Source organism: Fonticula alba (genome assembly GCF_000388065.1).
Source record: "Fonticula alba strain ATCC 38817 unplaced genomic scaffold supercont2.9, whole genome shotgun sequence".
Classification (NCBI taxonomy): Eukaryota; order Rotosphaerida; family Fonticulaceae; genus Fonticula; species Fonticula alba.
Genome location: NW_009242979.1, coordinates 136657 through 150967, shown reverse-complemented (window position 1 = coordinate 150967; position 14311 = coordinate 136657). Strand labels below are relative to the sequence as shown.

The window sequence follows — 14311 nt, the reverse complement described above, 5'->3', positions numbered from 1 at the left end:
CCCCCCCAGCCCGCAACTGCCCTCCCTTCTCCTTCCCTCTCGCCCCTTCTCATCCGAAGGGCGTGCCTAACTCCCCCCTCCGGAGGGGGCTCTACCACTTCTCAAGGTGTTTCCGTGCCCTCGCGTTCACGCATGTCCGCTTCGCCGCCACCTCCGCATACCTCCCTTGTCCAGTGTTTGCGACCCGATGAACGTCAGGCTCCGGGTATTTTCCCGCGCACAGCGGCGACTAGGCTTGACGCACTGTCTCCCTGTCGCCTCCCTTCCGCGGCTGCTGTTCTTGCTGCTTGCCGCGGCCACGGTCCTGTTGAGCCCCCTGGCAGCCGGTACCAATGTTCCACCGAGCTCCAGCTCGAGTCCCGACTATGCGGAGCTCCTGGCCACGCGCAATGCCCCTCTTCAGTGCGGCTTCGATCCGCTAGATGTTAACTCCCCGATTGACAGCGCGGCGGTTGTCACCTGCGCTAAGCAGCTTACCAGTCCGGGTACGCCTTTTGGAGGGTCACCACCCCCTCCTGCTCCCCCCCCTCCCCCCCCCCTTCCCCCCCCGGCTGGCCCCCCCCCCTTTTCGTTTTCCGTCCCCCCCCTCGGTTCCCCTCCCCCCCCCCCTCCCCCCCCCGCCGGGCGTCTGGCCGGCGCGGGCGAGCGGCCCCCCCCCGCCCTGCACGCCCCTGCTGCTCGTGCCTCCGCCCCCGCGCGCCGTTAGCCGCTCGCACCGCCCTGCTCCCCCCCCTCCCCCCCCCCCCCCCCCCCCCCCCGCCCCCCCCCCCCCCCCCCCCGCCCCCCGCCCTTCTCTCCCAAGGGTGCTGGTCTAACGCGGCGCATTCCGTCGTCTCCTTCGGGCTGAACACCATGCTGCCGCGGCGCAGCCCACCGCCTGGCCGTCGCCATTGCCCTGGTTGAGCGCGCGGATGCCTCGTCTTTCCCCTTTGGCAAGTCCTGGCGCCGGCTGATGGCCGGATCCCAGAGCCTTCTGGAGACGGTTGTCGCGGCGCCCGATGTGCCGAGCGCCACTGGCGCCGATGCTCGCTTCCTCCTCGCTGAAGGGCACCTCGTGCGTGCCCTCCTCGCGCCCTCTTCCCCTCGCCACCTCAGTTTCTCTCTCCCTCCCCCCCCCTCTCTCTCTCTCCATCGGCCTTGTACTTCGTGCCTTGCCCGGTCGACGTGCCATCCCCTCCGATGCTTCTCCCTCCACTGACATCGGTGTGCTTCGACTCGCCTGGCCATGCAGTTCGGCTGGTTCGAGCCACTGAGTGCCGCCAAGGCAGCCGACCTGCTCGAGGAGGCGGCCGCGCTGGCACCTGACCTCCCCGGACCGCCGCTGCTGCTTGGCTTGCTGCATGGTCTCGGCTGGGGAGCCCCCTCCAATGGGACATATGCCATGGTGTCCTCGGTGGAGGAGGTCTCGGGCCGGCCATCGGCCGCCGGCCACCATCGGTCATGGGAGTATCTGATGCGTGCGGCTGATGTGGCACCCGACTTCCTGTCTTCCTCGCAGTCGACCGGCATCGAGGCCGATCGCGCCGCGGCCCGGCAGACCCTCCAGCAGCTGTCCCACATGGCGGAGGCCTCTCTGGGCACCACGCCAGCCGGGGCTCGACTGCCGGCCGCCCTGTCTCGGACATCGGTCGATGCGCGAATCCTGGCTCTCTCGGCTCTGGGAGACCGGTGGTGGATCGGACGCGCCGATGCCGCCAAGCACACCCCCATCGCCGCCTCCCCTCCCGGGGAAACCTCTCCCCCCCGGGAGGCGGAGCATCCCCTCCTCAATGGTACCGACCCCGGGGATCAGCCCCGCGATGAGCCTCTCTCCCCGCGAGCCGATCACTTCAGCGGCGGCTTCAACTGCCGGAATGCGGCCATCTTCTACCGCAAGGCCATCCTTCTTGGTGCGCCGGTTCTTTTCCGAGATTCTTCCTCTCCTGCAGCGATCCCCCTCTCCCCCCCTCTCTCTTTCATCTTTCTTTCTCCCCGATGCGCTCGTCCATTTCTCACCTGCCCAATGCAACATCAGCCGAGGCATCTGGCTACCTCCCGGGCGTGGGCCTGCCTCCCTTCCCAGGCGAGCGCCTGGATCTTGCGGACCCTGCCGTGAAACACCGTCGCGAGGTGTTCCGTATGTGCCCTCCCCCCGCCCTCCCCTCTTTCCCTCCCTCCCACCCTGTTATGTGGATCCATCAGTACACTGCCTTCCCTCCCAGCCCTAATCCACTCGTTTCGCCCGTTCTCCAGGCAACTCGATCGCCCACATTGAGCCGGACGATTTCGACCCCCCAGGTGCGGTGGACCTGCTTCTGGGCGACCTTGCCCGGTGGGGACTGCATGGGAATCGCCGTGATCCAGCCGACGCCGCGCGTGGCTTCTATCAGGAAGCTCGCCAAGTCGGTCATCCAGGGTCGCTTGGTATGTATACGCACGCCCTGGCCTCAAGTCCCTCCCTGCCGCCTGCTCTCCCTGCTCTCTCTCTCTCTCTCTCTCTCCCCCTCTCTGCTCTGCTCTCCCAATAGGGGCACGACGATGCTAACACCAGCCTGACATCCAGGCCGACTGGCCGAGCTGGATTTGCATGATCTGCTGAACGTCTCGCCCTGGGCACCCATCTTCCCGGATCCGGTGGACCAGAAGCACCCCGCCAGCGGTATGACGACTCCTCTCGGACAGCCATCCACCCGCGCCAATGACCCGATGGTCCAGCCCCTGGCCGGCTACCAGGCCGATCACTCGCCGGGAGCCGGGCAGCAGCAACTTGGCGACGCGGGGCCCGGCGGCCGGGCATCGCGCCCACTACGCACCTCCCTGGTGGAAACCTTCTCCGAGCGCCAGTCGCGCATTCTGCGTGGGCTGTCGTATGCCTCCTTTGGAGTGCGCTCTCGTGACTCGGTGTCCGCGCTGATCCTGGCGTCGTTGGCGTCGCAGGCGGCTCGGGTGGCGGCCGAGCAGCAGTCGCCGCACTCGCCCGGCCAGTCGCTGTCCCTGCGTGACCAATTCCTGCAACTGGCCGGAGCCAAGATCCTCTCGATGGACCTCCGGCCATGGGGAGCTCGCGTCGGCGGCACCAACGGCAGCCATGGCCACTCGATGGCCGACGACTTGCAGCATGTGGCCCGGTCACTCTACTGTGGTGTGGCTGGTGTGCCTCTCAACTTCACTCCCTCTTCGCGGCTCAACGCCGGTCCGGTGCTGCCGGATGACGGAGCTCAGGCCGACGGGTCGCTCTTCTCCTTCCTCGATGTACTGGGGACATTCTTCGGCGATGAGCCGCTCGAAGCCGACCGCATGTCGGGCTCCCCTCCCCCGGTGCCACCCGGCCATAGCTCCGCCGATGGGCCAGCTGCCGACCTCTGGGAAGAGTGGGAGTGGGCCGACATCGCCAGCCCCGAGGCCCTGGCGCGTTGTGGCTACTTCTACATCAGTGCGTCCCCTGGCTCTTTGCTTCGTCCCCCCTCCCCCCGTCCCTCTCCCGCTTTGCGTCTGTCTGTGGACCGTCATCCTTCTCTCTCTCTCTCCCTCCCTCTCTGCCTCGGCTTTGGCTGACTCTTCCTTCTCCCCGGGGCCGGGTTCCCGTCAGATGGCATTTCTGTTGCCCGAGATCTGCCACGCGGATTGCGAATGCTCCGGCGCGCGGCCGCCCCCTCCCTGGATGCCGAGCTGCTGATTGAGGATCGTCTCGACATGGCACCCGACATGACCGGGGCTCGGGCCAGCGGTCCGGGGTTGCGCGAGCCCTTCACCTCGGCCAAGATCGGGTTTGGCCGGGTGTCATTGCCGGTGATGGCGCACTCGCATCAGCAAGCCGTGCACGCGTCCCAGATGGGGACCGACGGGGCGGAGGCTCTGCTGGCTGAGCATGGCCTGACTGCCTCCCTGTCGAACATCCGCCCGGGAAATGTCTTCGCCACAGCCGAGCTGGCGCATCTCATCCTCGATGGCCAGCTGGATAGCCTCCTTTTGAGGGAACATCGTTCGGACAGTTCGGAGACCGCCTGTCCGGCGGCCGTCAATGTACGTATCTCTCTCCCTCTCCCTCTCTCCCTCTCTCTCTCTCTCTCTCTCTCTATTTCCTCCCTTCTTCGCCCACCTTCCGTCTGGTCTCCCCGCAGGATCATGGATATCAAGCCATGTCCTCCCATTTGCCCGGGTCGCTGACGCTTTCCTGGCGCTCTTGTTGTTTCCTCTGGCTTCAGTTGTGTTTCTGTGCCTCCGCGTCTCTCCCTCCCTGCTTTCCTCTCTCTCCGTCTCTCCGTCTCTCCGTCTCTCCCTATCTCTGTGTTTGCTGCGCTCCTTTTCGGTCTCCACGTGCAACAGCTGTATCGGCTTGCCATCAATCAGATTCTCAAGCACCTGGACACAACGCGCCCCTGGCCGGAGCGCGTGCATGAGGGCATCGCCCGAGGGTTCTTCGGGCCGGCGCACCGCATGCTGGCCGCCCTGTCGGAGGTCGGGGCCAGCCAGTCGGGCGCGGCACACGGCGCCGCGCATACCCTGGCTGCGCTGCGGTCTCAAGTCTCCATGGCCACCGAGCCCGGGTCCAAGACGGCTCCCCTGTTGCCGGCATCGCCGCTGGTCATCCCTCCGCTGGCCTTGTCCACCCCGGCCGCTGTGTATGGCCATGCACATCTGGCTGACTACTTCACTCGGGTGGCATGTGCCCGGGCCGGGGTGTCGGTGTTGGCATGCCCGTCGTCGCTGCTGCGATTGGGCCTCGGGCCGGCGGTTCGGGAGCGCGACCGTTTGCAGCAAGCCGCCGGCGGGGCCAATCCCCTGGCCGGTCCCCATGATCTGGGGGTTTTCTCGGCAGCCGACGATCGAGCCACCGCGGCCGAGTTGGCCTTCTGGCGCCGGGCCGCGCATGCTGGCTGCCCGATCGCGCGGAACACCCTGGCCGAGAGCCTGGTGGCGGCGGCCGATGCGCTGGCCCCGGCGCTGGCAGCCGCCCGCCAAGCAGACCTGACCTCGGGCGGCCCAGCCTCTGCCCACACCGAGGCCACGCATTTGGCCATCGCGCGCCGGAGCCTATGTGGCGCGAGCTTGGCCTCCCTCTTTGGAGCGGCCGGTATTGACCGGTACTCGCCGCTGGTCTTCAACCATCCGGCCATTGGGATGGGCATTGGCGGTCGGTCGGGGGGCGCCTTGTTCGATTCCGCCGGGGGTGCTGGCTCGGCCCAATCCGGCGGCATGCAGCTGGCCCTGTCGGCACGCGAGCTTGATGTGTTGGACTTTTGGCCGGCCCTGCCGTACAATGTGGCCGGGGATTACATCACCCCGGACCTGCTGGTGGGCAGTGGCATTCAGAACCACACTCGCACGCATTGGCTCGAGGGGGGGTTCTTCGATGGGCTGCCCGCGCGGGAGCCCGATCCCCCCATCGGCGATGGGGTCTCGCTGTTGCAGGGTGTCGACCAGCTGGCAGCTGGAGGGACCGGGCGCGGTGGCCCGTATGGCGGCTTCGCTCGCCCCAGCGGCGAGGCTCTCTTCACCCTGGCTCGGATGCATGCCACTGGCTGGTGCCGGGACATTGTCCCGGTGGCGGAGGGCACGCCGGTGGGACCGGTGCTCCCGAACACCGGTCCCAGCGGGCCCGAGGCCCCGGCCCCGCGAGTGCCACTGCCGATGCGCCTGGCACGCTGGCTGCCATGGCCGATGTCCGACCTGGTGGAACATCTTCTTGGATACCTCCTACGGGTGGTTGGACTGTGGCAGGGGTCGCCGACGCGGTCCCCGGACCGTGGCCCGGCCGCTGCCGGTCCCTACAATCCGGATATCGTGCAGCCGGACCTAGCCACGGCGTCCATCTTGCTGTCGCTGTCACGTCGCGCCGAGCCCGATTCCCACTTGGCCATTCTCCTGGCTCGGGTGTGGCTCTTCCTGCTGCGCACCTTGGCACATGTGGGTCTGATTGCGGAGCCCGCGGCCACGGGCGCCGGGGCCGGGCTCGGGACCATGCTCACCTGGAGTTGGTGGCCCAATCCACTGGCCCTGGCCACCGGGACGGTCCCCCTGCACCAGCGCATTGCCCTGCACAGCTCCCCTGCAGCGGTACTTCTCCAGCGATCCCGGCAGTTGCTGGTTTGGCTCTTTGGCATTGATTTGCCGGACCCGGAACTGCCGGAGGGCTTCCGTCCGCATGACCTCACCCTGAGCGGATTGCTCAGTATCCGCGCCCTGGCTCCATGGAGCCTGCCGCGCACCGGCTGGCGCCTTCTTCGCTGGCTGGTGGCCCCGGGGCTGGTGGATGAGCAGGCCGCCGCCGGGGCCGAGAAGTTCCTGGCTTCCTTGGTCGCCGGGCGCCGGTGGACCCTCTTCACCCCAAGCAGCAGCAGCAGCAGCAGCAGCAGCAGCAGCAGCAGCAGCAGCAGCCATGGTCCGGTGGCTGGCGGGAAGATCCCGGCCATCGACCCGGCTTCTGCCGCTGCCACCTCCGCGTGGACCTTCCAGCGCGTGGTGGCCCTGCTGTCCGATGATGCCTTCATCATTTCCCTCGGTCTGCTGGTGGTGGGATTGCTCTTCCTGCGGGAGTACCTCCGTCGGGACCTGCTGCATGGCCGACCCGAGGGGGGGTCCCCTGCCTCGGGGGACTCTCTCGCCGAGCGGCCGGCAGCCGGACCGGCCGCCGATGCCGCGCCTCGCCCCGACACGCGCGCCTTCCAAACCGACCGGTCTGGTGTTGTTTGGACCACCGACGCCGACTGGGGTGATGGAGATGGCGATGATGCATTGTAGGTGTGCCGCGTCTTCTTCTCCTGCTTCCCTCCAGCGTCCTCATCATGGAGCCTCTTTTCCACACACACACACACACACACACACACACACCCTGGCCGGCCGCGCTCCCCCCCCCCCCCCCCCCCCTCGCCTGATGCAAGGGCCATGCCTGGTCCCATCGGGCAGCCCCTTCTTCCCTTGCCTTTCTCTCCCCTTCCCCTTCCCCCCTCCCCCCTCTCTGTCCTTGATCAATGCGGCGACCACGCCTGTGCCGGGGCGGGAGGATGGCGCACCCCATTCCTCCCTCGCCTGCCCCCTCACCTCTTTCCCCCTCCGGCGCACGCGCGCAACATGTTAGATTTCCAATTTAGATAAATACACTGTTGCGCCTTCCTTCCTCCCCTCTGCCCCTCCCCTCCCCCCGGCCACGGGGCTAGATGTGCTCTTGCCTATGCTTCGGTGGTCTATTTTTCGGGATTTCCTTCAAGCCCCTCGTGCTCACGGTGTTTGCACACTCAAAGGGCATCTACAAGGAAATCCTCCTCACGAAGGGAGTCGCCCTCGGGAAGCAAGTCAGTCGGGCCAGCCAGCTCGGCCGGCGGGGCCAGCCACTTGCTCATGTAGGGCCCATCGAGCTCGTAGCCCAGGCGCCGGTAGTAGTGCCGGGTCCCGATGCCGGCAATGATGGCCAGCTTGCGGGCGCGGTGCTCATCGCGAGCGATGCGCTCCGCCTCCGCCAGCAGCATGGCTCCAAAACCGCGGTGTTGTTGAGGCGCACCGGCCGACACGGCCTCGTCCGGTGAAACGCCGGCATTGGAACGCCCAGCCCCGTGGTCGTGAACGGCCACAGCATCGCCGTACACATGGAGCTCTCGGACGATGGACACACCGCCCCAGGCGGCACCATGTTCGAGATCGTGCGCGGAACTGTAGCCGCCCTCCGGCAGGGTGAGCTCCGGGCCGGTTGTCGAGGGGCCACACTTGCGCAGGCGCAGGAGGCCAACCTGGATGTCGAGCGCGATTGCCGAGAGTTAGAGGAGGGGGGAGGGAGGGGGGGGGGGGGGCGGGGAAAGGCGAGGCCCAAAGGGCGAGGAGCATGGCATGCGGCGGGGTGAGGCACGGGCGTACCAGGACATCGCGCTCGGTCTCCTCGTACGAGAGGAAGGTCTCCCATCCGCCGTTGGCGGTGTAGTCACGCCGGATGAGCTCGCACACAGGCCGGGCCTCGGCACGGGCGGCGGCCTGGTCAAGGGCCGCCGCGCGGTCGGCCTCGCTCGGGATCGGAGCCTGGCCACGAATGCGGTTAACCGAGTCCCGGATGGTGGCAATGCCGATTTCACGGGTGCGCACATCGCGGCAGGCCAGGCCGAGCTCGCGCACTCGGGCCAGAGCCAACTCGCGGAGGTTGCCGTGCTCCACACCGGAGGACACCAGGGGCATGGGAATGTCACTTTCGACAGCGGGGCAAGGAGAAAGGAGGGAGGGGGGGGGGAGGGAGAACAGGGGAGGGGCACATTAGCACATGGGGATGGGGGGGGGGGGGGGGGGGGAGACCCTGGCAGCTTGAGGACGCACCGCTGAACACGGTATACACGGGTCCAAGGCGGGACGAGAGACAGAATCCGAGCGGTCAGGTCGACCAGCACATCGGGCGGGTAGTTCTTATAGCGCCCAGTGCGCCAGAGCTCATACAGCCCGGTGCCACGGATGACCAGCGTCGGGTAGAGCTTCAGACCATCCGGCCGGAAGGCAGGGTTGGAGAAGAACTCCTGCGGAAAGGGCGACGGCAGGAGCCATGGTGGTCAGCAATGCCGCCGCAGGATGGGCAAGACGACCGCACATGCGCGGGTGTGTGTGTGTGTGTGTGTGTGTGTGTGGGAGAGAGAGGAAGAGAGAGAGGAGGAAGAAGCGGGAGGGAAATGAAGCGGCCGACAAAGGGGGGCGACAAGGGAGCGCACCACAAACTGTTCGTAGTCGCGCTCCCAGCCGACGTTCGGCAGGTCGGGCATCATATGGGCCACCACCTTGAAGCCGGCATTCTTGGACATCTCGAAGGACTCGCACACGGCCTGGACCGTGTGGCCGCGATTGGTGTCCCGGGCCACGTCCTCGTAGACACTCTGGACGCCGATCTCCAGCCGGGTGCAGCCGTATGTCAGCATCTGGCCGAGGTGCGCGCCGAGGCAGTAGTCCGGCCGAGTCTCGATCGTCAAGCCGACGCACTTGGCCCCGCGGCTGTGCTCGGCCAGGGCCACGGCCTCTTGCACGGTGCTGGAAGACCGCCCGGTCAGGGCATCATGAAGGTCTCGAATGAAGGCATTCCGGTAGGCCAGCGGCAGGGACATGAAGGTGCCGCCCATGAGGACAAACTCCACCTTGTCGACATTGTGCCCGAGGCCGCGAAGTTGCGCCACGCGACCGGCCACCTGGGCCCCGGGATCGTAGCGTGCCCGGATGGCGCGCATGCTGGTCGGTTCGTAGCCGGTGTACGATTGGGTGCTGTACTCGAAGTCGGAGTCCGGGCCACCGGGGCAGTAGACGCAAATGTGCCCGGTGAGGGCGATGTGGGGGCAGCGGTGGGGCTTGCACATGACGGCCACGACGGCGACCTGCGGGCAGCGGGCCCGACAGGAGGAGGAGAGGGGGGGGGGCGCAGGGGAGGCAAAAGGGACAGCAAAAGGCGCCATGGCCGTGATGGAGCGGTGAGCATCAGTTGGTGGGGGCAGCAGCGCGTGCAAGGCGGCCCGGCAAAAGGGAGCACGCACGCCGGATGCCGAGCGGATGGGCTTCGCACGCAGGCGCGGTAGGAGGGCCGCCCGGTGCGCGGCCGGGATGGCCGCAATCAGGTCCACCAACTTCGGCTGCGAGGCGAGGCCCATGTCGCGGGAGACGCGAGACTTCAAGGCTACCGGTGGGAGATCCAGGCGGACAAGAGGTGAGCAAGAATCGGCAGGCTGCCCCGGGGAGAGAGAGAGAGAGAGAGAGGGAGAAAGGCATGTAGAGATGCGCGCAGTTGGGCGAACCATTGAGGTTGACATTCCGACCGGCCTCGACGGATGCGATCATCTCCCGGATGATGGTGTCACAGGCGGTGGCCAGTCGCTCGGAGGTGATTTGATCGGCGGCGGCATTGGCCCCGGCGGCGCCGGAGGCCGCGCGGGCGGCGCGCGCGGCCGCCCGGCGTCGCGAGCGCACCGACGCCGAGCCCGCATGCAGGGGCGCAACCGACGGCGCGGGGATGGCGTCGACCATGTCCGTTGGGCGAGACTAAGAGGGAGAGCCGGGAGGGGGGGGGGGGAAGAGAGAAAAGGCGGAAATAAATGGAGGAGGCGGGGAGGTGATGGGGAGCAGGGGGGGGGGGGGGCAATCTCTGGACAAAGCTGCGCGGCCCCTCCCACGCCAGTCCGCTCGCCGATGAGGGGGCGTCCCACCGAGCAGGCCGGGCCCCGCGGTGTGCGGCGGGCGTTCTGAAGATGGATCGTGGCTCGTGATATACCCTGCACGGGAGCGTCACGGGACCTGGCGTTCTACGGGGTTGACGAATTCCACCGTCGTCTGGTATTCTCCTTCCCGGCCCCTTTTCCGGGCCTCGGTGCGTGCATGAGTGTGCGTTTGAGTGTCTGCGGGTGGACCCCCTTCCGTGGGGGCGCAGGGGTGTGTGGGAGTGAGCCCCGCGTTGAGTGTTCCGCGGGGCGATCCCCCGGCAGGTTCCGCCAGGCTCGGACGGGGGAGAGGAGCTCTGCATCCTTGGCCGGGGCTGTGGGCGGGGGGAGGCTGATGATCGGCCCCCCCCCCCCCCCGCCCGCCCGCCGATGAAGAGTGTAGTTTGTTAGAGGATGTGAATGCGGGCCGAAACCCTGGCGCCCGATCCTAGCATCTAGGCCGCCCCGGCGAGAGGAATGGCGCGCCTGGTGAACCTCGATGCTGGCCGGCCGTATATTGGACTGGCACATTCATCACCGCGTCCGCCTCAGCGTGTGTGTGTGCGCGCGCCGGGAAGAGGGGTGCAGCACGACTTGGGACGCCGGCGAAGGGCACTCCTGTGGAGGATGCGCAAAAGGGCCTGCGCGCTCCTTGCATCCCATTTGGTATGGGAGTTTGCCCGTCGGGAGGGCGGGATTTCGCGATCGCCCCAGGTTGTGCCGGGCGTCCCTGGGCTGTGATGAGTGTACCCTCCCCCTGGCATCCATCCATCCATCCATCCATCCATCCATCTTGACCTGCTCTCGCCCTCGCAGGGTCTCTTCCTTCTCTGCGTGGCCTTCCGCCTCGCGCGCATCGCTCTTTCCCATCCCCGAGGGTTCGCGACTGCCTGCTGAGCACGCCCCTCAAAGGGGTGACGCATCGCACCGTCCCTGGCTGAGGGCCGGCCTGGTGTCGTCTCAATTCCTTTTTTTCCCCCCGACCAGCGTCACTCCGTGCTTCCCTCTCATTGTGCCTGAGGAGTCCCCCCCCCTCCTCGGAGGAGAAGGGCCCGGATGGGGGCAGACCGCGCTCCCCCGGCGCCCCCCCCCCACGGCTCAGAGGGGTCTTGGCATGCCACACACTTTTCAGCCACCATGCCGCCGGCGTGTGGATCGAGCCTCGGAGTCACCCGGTTTTCCCAAGCTCTCCTTCCCCCCTCCCTACCCGCCTCTTGCCTTTGCAAAAGCCCCCCCCCCCCCCCCCCCCCCCCCCCCCCCCCCCCCCCCCCCCCCCCCCCCCCTCCCCCCCCCCCCCCCCCCCCCCCCCCCCCCCCCCCCCCCCCCCCCCCCCCCCCCCCCCCCCCCCCCCCCCCCCCCCCCCCCCCCCCCCCCCCCCCCCCCCCCCCCCCCCCCCCCCCCCCCCCCCCCCCCCCCCCCCCCCCCCCCCCCCCCCCCCCCCCCCCCCCTTTCTTTTCAAAAACCCCCCCCCCCCCCCCCCCCCCGCCCGACCTGCCCCTGCTGTCCTGCTCCTCTCCTCGCCTTTTCGCTGTTCCGCCGCCACCGCTGCGCGTTTCCCGACGGACGCTGCCCGCCCCCTCGACCCCCATCCACTATGGTAGGTTCACCGCAGGTGCCTGTGTGGCCACCCATTGACGTCCCTCCGGCTATTAACCCATTTTCCGGCTTCCGCCCCGCTCCTCTTGCCTCTCGTGTTTTCCTTTTTTTGCTCGACGCCCACAGAGCTCGCCACACCTTAATCCCGACGGCACTGCCTCCAATGTCAAAGTCAGCGCCAACATCGCCAAACTTGCGGCCAAGATCAGCGTGCGTTCTTTCTCCTCGGTCTCTCCTTTTCCGCCGCGCGCGCGCGCGCTCTCTCTCTCATGCTTTGCGCGCCACTTCCTCCGGCTCCTCTGACCTCCCTTTTTCGTAGTTCCCCCTGGGTGTCCCTGGCGCCAAGCCGTATCCCAAGTCTCCGGACTCGGAGTTCCCTCCCTCACCGGAGGCCGAGCGTCTGCCGACCCCGACCACCTTGCGCACCGTGACCTTTGATGCTCCCCCCAAGGTATGTCCGTGACTGCCACCCCACGATCGACCATCCCCCCCCCGCCTCCCCCCCCCCCTCCACCTCGCAATCGCCCGCTCTGCTTTCCTCTCCGGGCTGACCCCTCGGTTTCCCCGGGTCTGGCCGCCCGTCTGCCTGGTCCTGACCTCCTTTGCCCAGACCTCCTCCCTGGACAATAGCGCCCTGCGGAGGAAGGCGGCCGTTCGACCGACCGGCCGTCGTGCCCAGTCCATGATGGTTCTCGCTCCAACGGACATCTCCCAGTTTGGGCCGTCCAATACGGAGGTCTTGCCGGTGGCCGCTCCCCGGCCGCTCAGCATGGCCGTCGTCCCGGAGCCCGCCGTGGCGGAGTCCCCCGCGGCGCCGGCTGCGGTGGTGACGCCCCCGCCAGAGCCGACTGTCATTGCCACTCCGGCTGCCGCCCCTGCCCCGGAGCCGGTGGCTGCCGCGGCCGCCCCGCCGAAGCCCGTGGTGGCCGATACCCCGAAGCAGCCGGCCGTCGAGCCTGCGCCCCCTGCCTCGGCCACTCCGGCGGCAACCTCGACCCCCGGCCTGGAGGAGGGCCAGGCCTCGATGTCGGACTGCCCGCCGCAGCCGGCCATGGAGGTCTTCCCGGCTCCGGTGGCTGCCCAGCCCGCCGACGGCAAGCCCGCCGACGGCAAGCCCACCGACGGCAAGCCCTCCGGCGCCCTGCTGGTGCCGGATACCTCGGCCCCGGCTGCCCCGCCGGCCGAGGAGGGCATTCTTGGCGCCATGGTTTCGGCCATCTCCTCGGTTGTCGGGTTCATCTGGACCAGCCTCTTTGGCGGTGACTCCCCCTGATCGGCGGGAGCCCCTGTCCAGCTCCCCACTGTGCCCCCCTGGCTTCGTTGGGCTTGCTCCTCCCTGCTGGTGGATTTCATCGAGTCCGCCTCCTCGATTGTCCCTCCCCCGACGCCGGCGCCGGACTCAGTTGCCCGGCTCCGGTGCCAGCCTTTCCTCCTTCGGTCGGCGCCCCATCCCGTCTCTTCCCTCCTCTCCCCCCGCCCCATTTCCCGTTTCCTCCGCCTGAGTTCAGGCTGGGCCGCGTTGCGCCGGCGCACCCCCCCCCCCCCCACCCCACCTTCAAGCTCCCACCCCCCTGGGGGGAGGGGGAGGGGGGCAGAGCGGGACACGGTGGGCTCGCCGCCCCTCGGAGGCCGCGACCAAAAGCCAACGACGACACACACGCTGTCAACAAAGTGAACATGCGAAAAAAAGAAAAGAAACCAAATAAACGACCACTCCTCCCCCGGTCGCGTGTGGCGTGTGTCGTCCCTTCCTCCTCGCCTCGCATCCATGGCAGGAGGCTTCTTGTGGGAGGAAGCCGACGAGAAAAGGGGGGGGGGGGGGGGGGGGCAAGTGAGCACGCCCAAGGGGGACGGCCAAGATCGATGGACATGGAGCAGAGCACGGGGGGGGAGAGCTCGAGAGGGAAAAGAAATAATGGAGCAATGACAATGCCGTGTGCACCCGACCCCTGGTTGTGCGTAATCCGTGAGAGAGAGCCCTCCCGCTGGCCGGGGCGGAAAATAGGCGACGCCCAAAGAGAGTGCCCCGCCGAACAAGGGGCCGAGGACCGGCACACAGCCACACACACGCACGGGCGCAGGAGGGAGCCCCCCCCCCCCCCCGGAGGCGGAGGGCCGGCCAAAAAGCGCGGACCACCCAAGGGAAAATAAACGCTGTCCGGACCCGGGATCGAACCGGGGACCTTCTGTGTGTAAGACAGATATGATAACCGACTACACCATCCGGACATCACACGCCAGGACCAGCAAATGGTGCCTATGAATCTCTGGCGCGAGGAGCGCCCGGGGCGGCCGCTGCCCACTGCCCGGGAGGGCATGTCTTCCCGAAAAAAGGCCTGGCCTTGTTGTTGACCCATTCTTGACCTTCGTCGGGTCGCGGCTGTGGCCCCCGCCCTCCGGTCCCCCAAGCAAAGGCATTTATCGTCAGGCGTGTGCGCCCCTCCTCCATGCTGGTCGAAGTGAGGTGTCGCGGGGCGTCTCTTCCGGCTCCTTCCTTCCCTCGCCCCGATTCGCTGCCCGTGCCTTGCTTGGCGATGGGCCGAGGGTGGGGGTGGGGGGGCGGCGGGCGGGGGGCGCCGCGGGGAGCCTCGGAG

General features: G+C 68.0%; 3 protein-coding genes and 1 non-coding gene across 4 annotated transcripts; 2 read left to right on the top strand and 2 right to left on the bottom strand.

The window, feature by feature from the left end:
• The first annotated feature begins 10 nt into the window (after positions 1-10).
• H696_05103 (hypothetical protein) lies at positions 11-6801 on the top strand. The gene is made up of 8 exons (XM_009498953.1): positions 11-485; positions 870-1054; positions 1232-1889; positions 2015-2116; positions 2233-2403; positions 2543-3412; positions 3569-4002; positions 4306-6801. The coding sequence occupies exons 1-8, from the start codon at positions 188-190 to the stop codon at positions 6718-6720; spliced, it is 5133 nt and encodes a 1710-aa protein (XP_009497228.1). The 5' UTR covers positions 11-187; the 3' UTR covers positions 6721-6801.
• Positions 6802-7142: 341 nt separating this feature from the next.
• Positions 7143-9991, bottom strand: H696_05102 (elongator complex protein 3). The gene is made up of 6 exons (XM_009498952.1): positions 9723-9991; positions 9465-9604; positions 8658-9308; positions 8275-8468; positions 7828-8149; positions 7143-7703 (listed from the first exon to the last, which is right to left on the bottom strand). The coding sequence occupies exons 1-6, from the start codon at positions 9949-9951 to the stop codon at positions 7215-7217; spliced, it is 2025 nt and encodes a 674-aa protein (XP_009497227.1). The 5' UTR covers positions 9952-9991; the 3' UTR covers positions 7143-7214.
• Positions 9992-11604: 1613 nt separating this feature from the next.
• H696_05101 (hypothetical protein) lies at positions 11605-13272 on the top strand. The gene is made up of 4 exons (XM_009498951.1): positions 11605-11718; positions 11844-11927; positions 12037-12168; positions 12328-13272. Exons 1-4 carry the CDS (start codon positions 11716-11718, stop codon positions 12988-12990), a joined length of 882 nt encoding a protein of 293 aa, XP_009497226.1. The 5' UTR covers positions 11605-11715; the 3' UTR covers positions 12991-13272.
• A 600-nt stretch (positions 13273-13872) lies between these two features.
• H696_05100 lies at positions 13873-13946 on the bottom strand. The gene has a single exon. It is a non-coding gene; the product is annotated as a tRNA-Val (tRNA).
• Between the last annotated feature and the right edge of the window lie 365 nt (positions 13947-14311).

Coding starts and splice junctions, on each gene's coding strand:
- H696_05103 (XM_009498953.1), top strand. CDS start 188: ATGAACGTCAGGCTCCGGGTATTTTCCCGCGCACAGCGGCGACTAGGC. Junction 486..869: donor TAAGCAGCTTACCAGTCCGG/GTACGCCTTTTG, acceptor GCCGCGGCGCAG/CCCACCGCCTGGCCGTCGCC. Junction 4,003..4,305: donor CCTGTCCGGCGGCCGTCAAT/GTACGTATCTCT, acceptor CACGTGCAACAG/CTGTATCGGCTTGCCATCAA.
- H696_05102 (XM_009498952.1), bottom strand. CDS start 9,951: ATGGTCGACGCCATCCCCGCGCCGTCGGTTGCGCCCCTGCATGCGGGC. Junction 8,469..8,657: donor GCGACTACGAACAGTTTGTG/GTGCGCTCCCTT, acceptor CCCTTTCCGCAG/GAGTTCTTCTCCAACCCTGC. Junction 7,704..7,827: donor AGACCGAGCGCGATGTCCTG/GTACGCCCGTGC, acceptor CTCGACATCCAG/GTTGGCCTCCTGCGCCTGCG.
- H696_05101 (XM_009498951.1), top strand. Junction 11,928..12,036: donor AACTTGCGGCCAAGATCAGC/GTGCGTTCTTTC, acceptor CCTTTTTCGTAG/TTCCCCCTGGGTGTCCCTGG. Junction 12,169..12,327: donor CCTTTGATGCTCCCCCCAAG/GTATGTCCGTGA, acceptor TCCTTTGCCCAG/ACCTCCTCCCTGGACAATAG.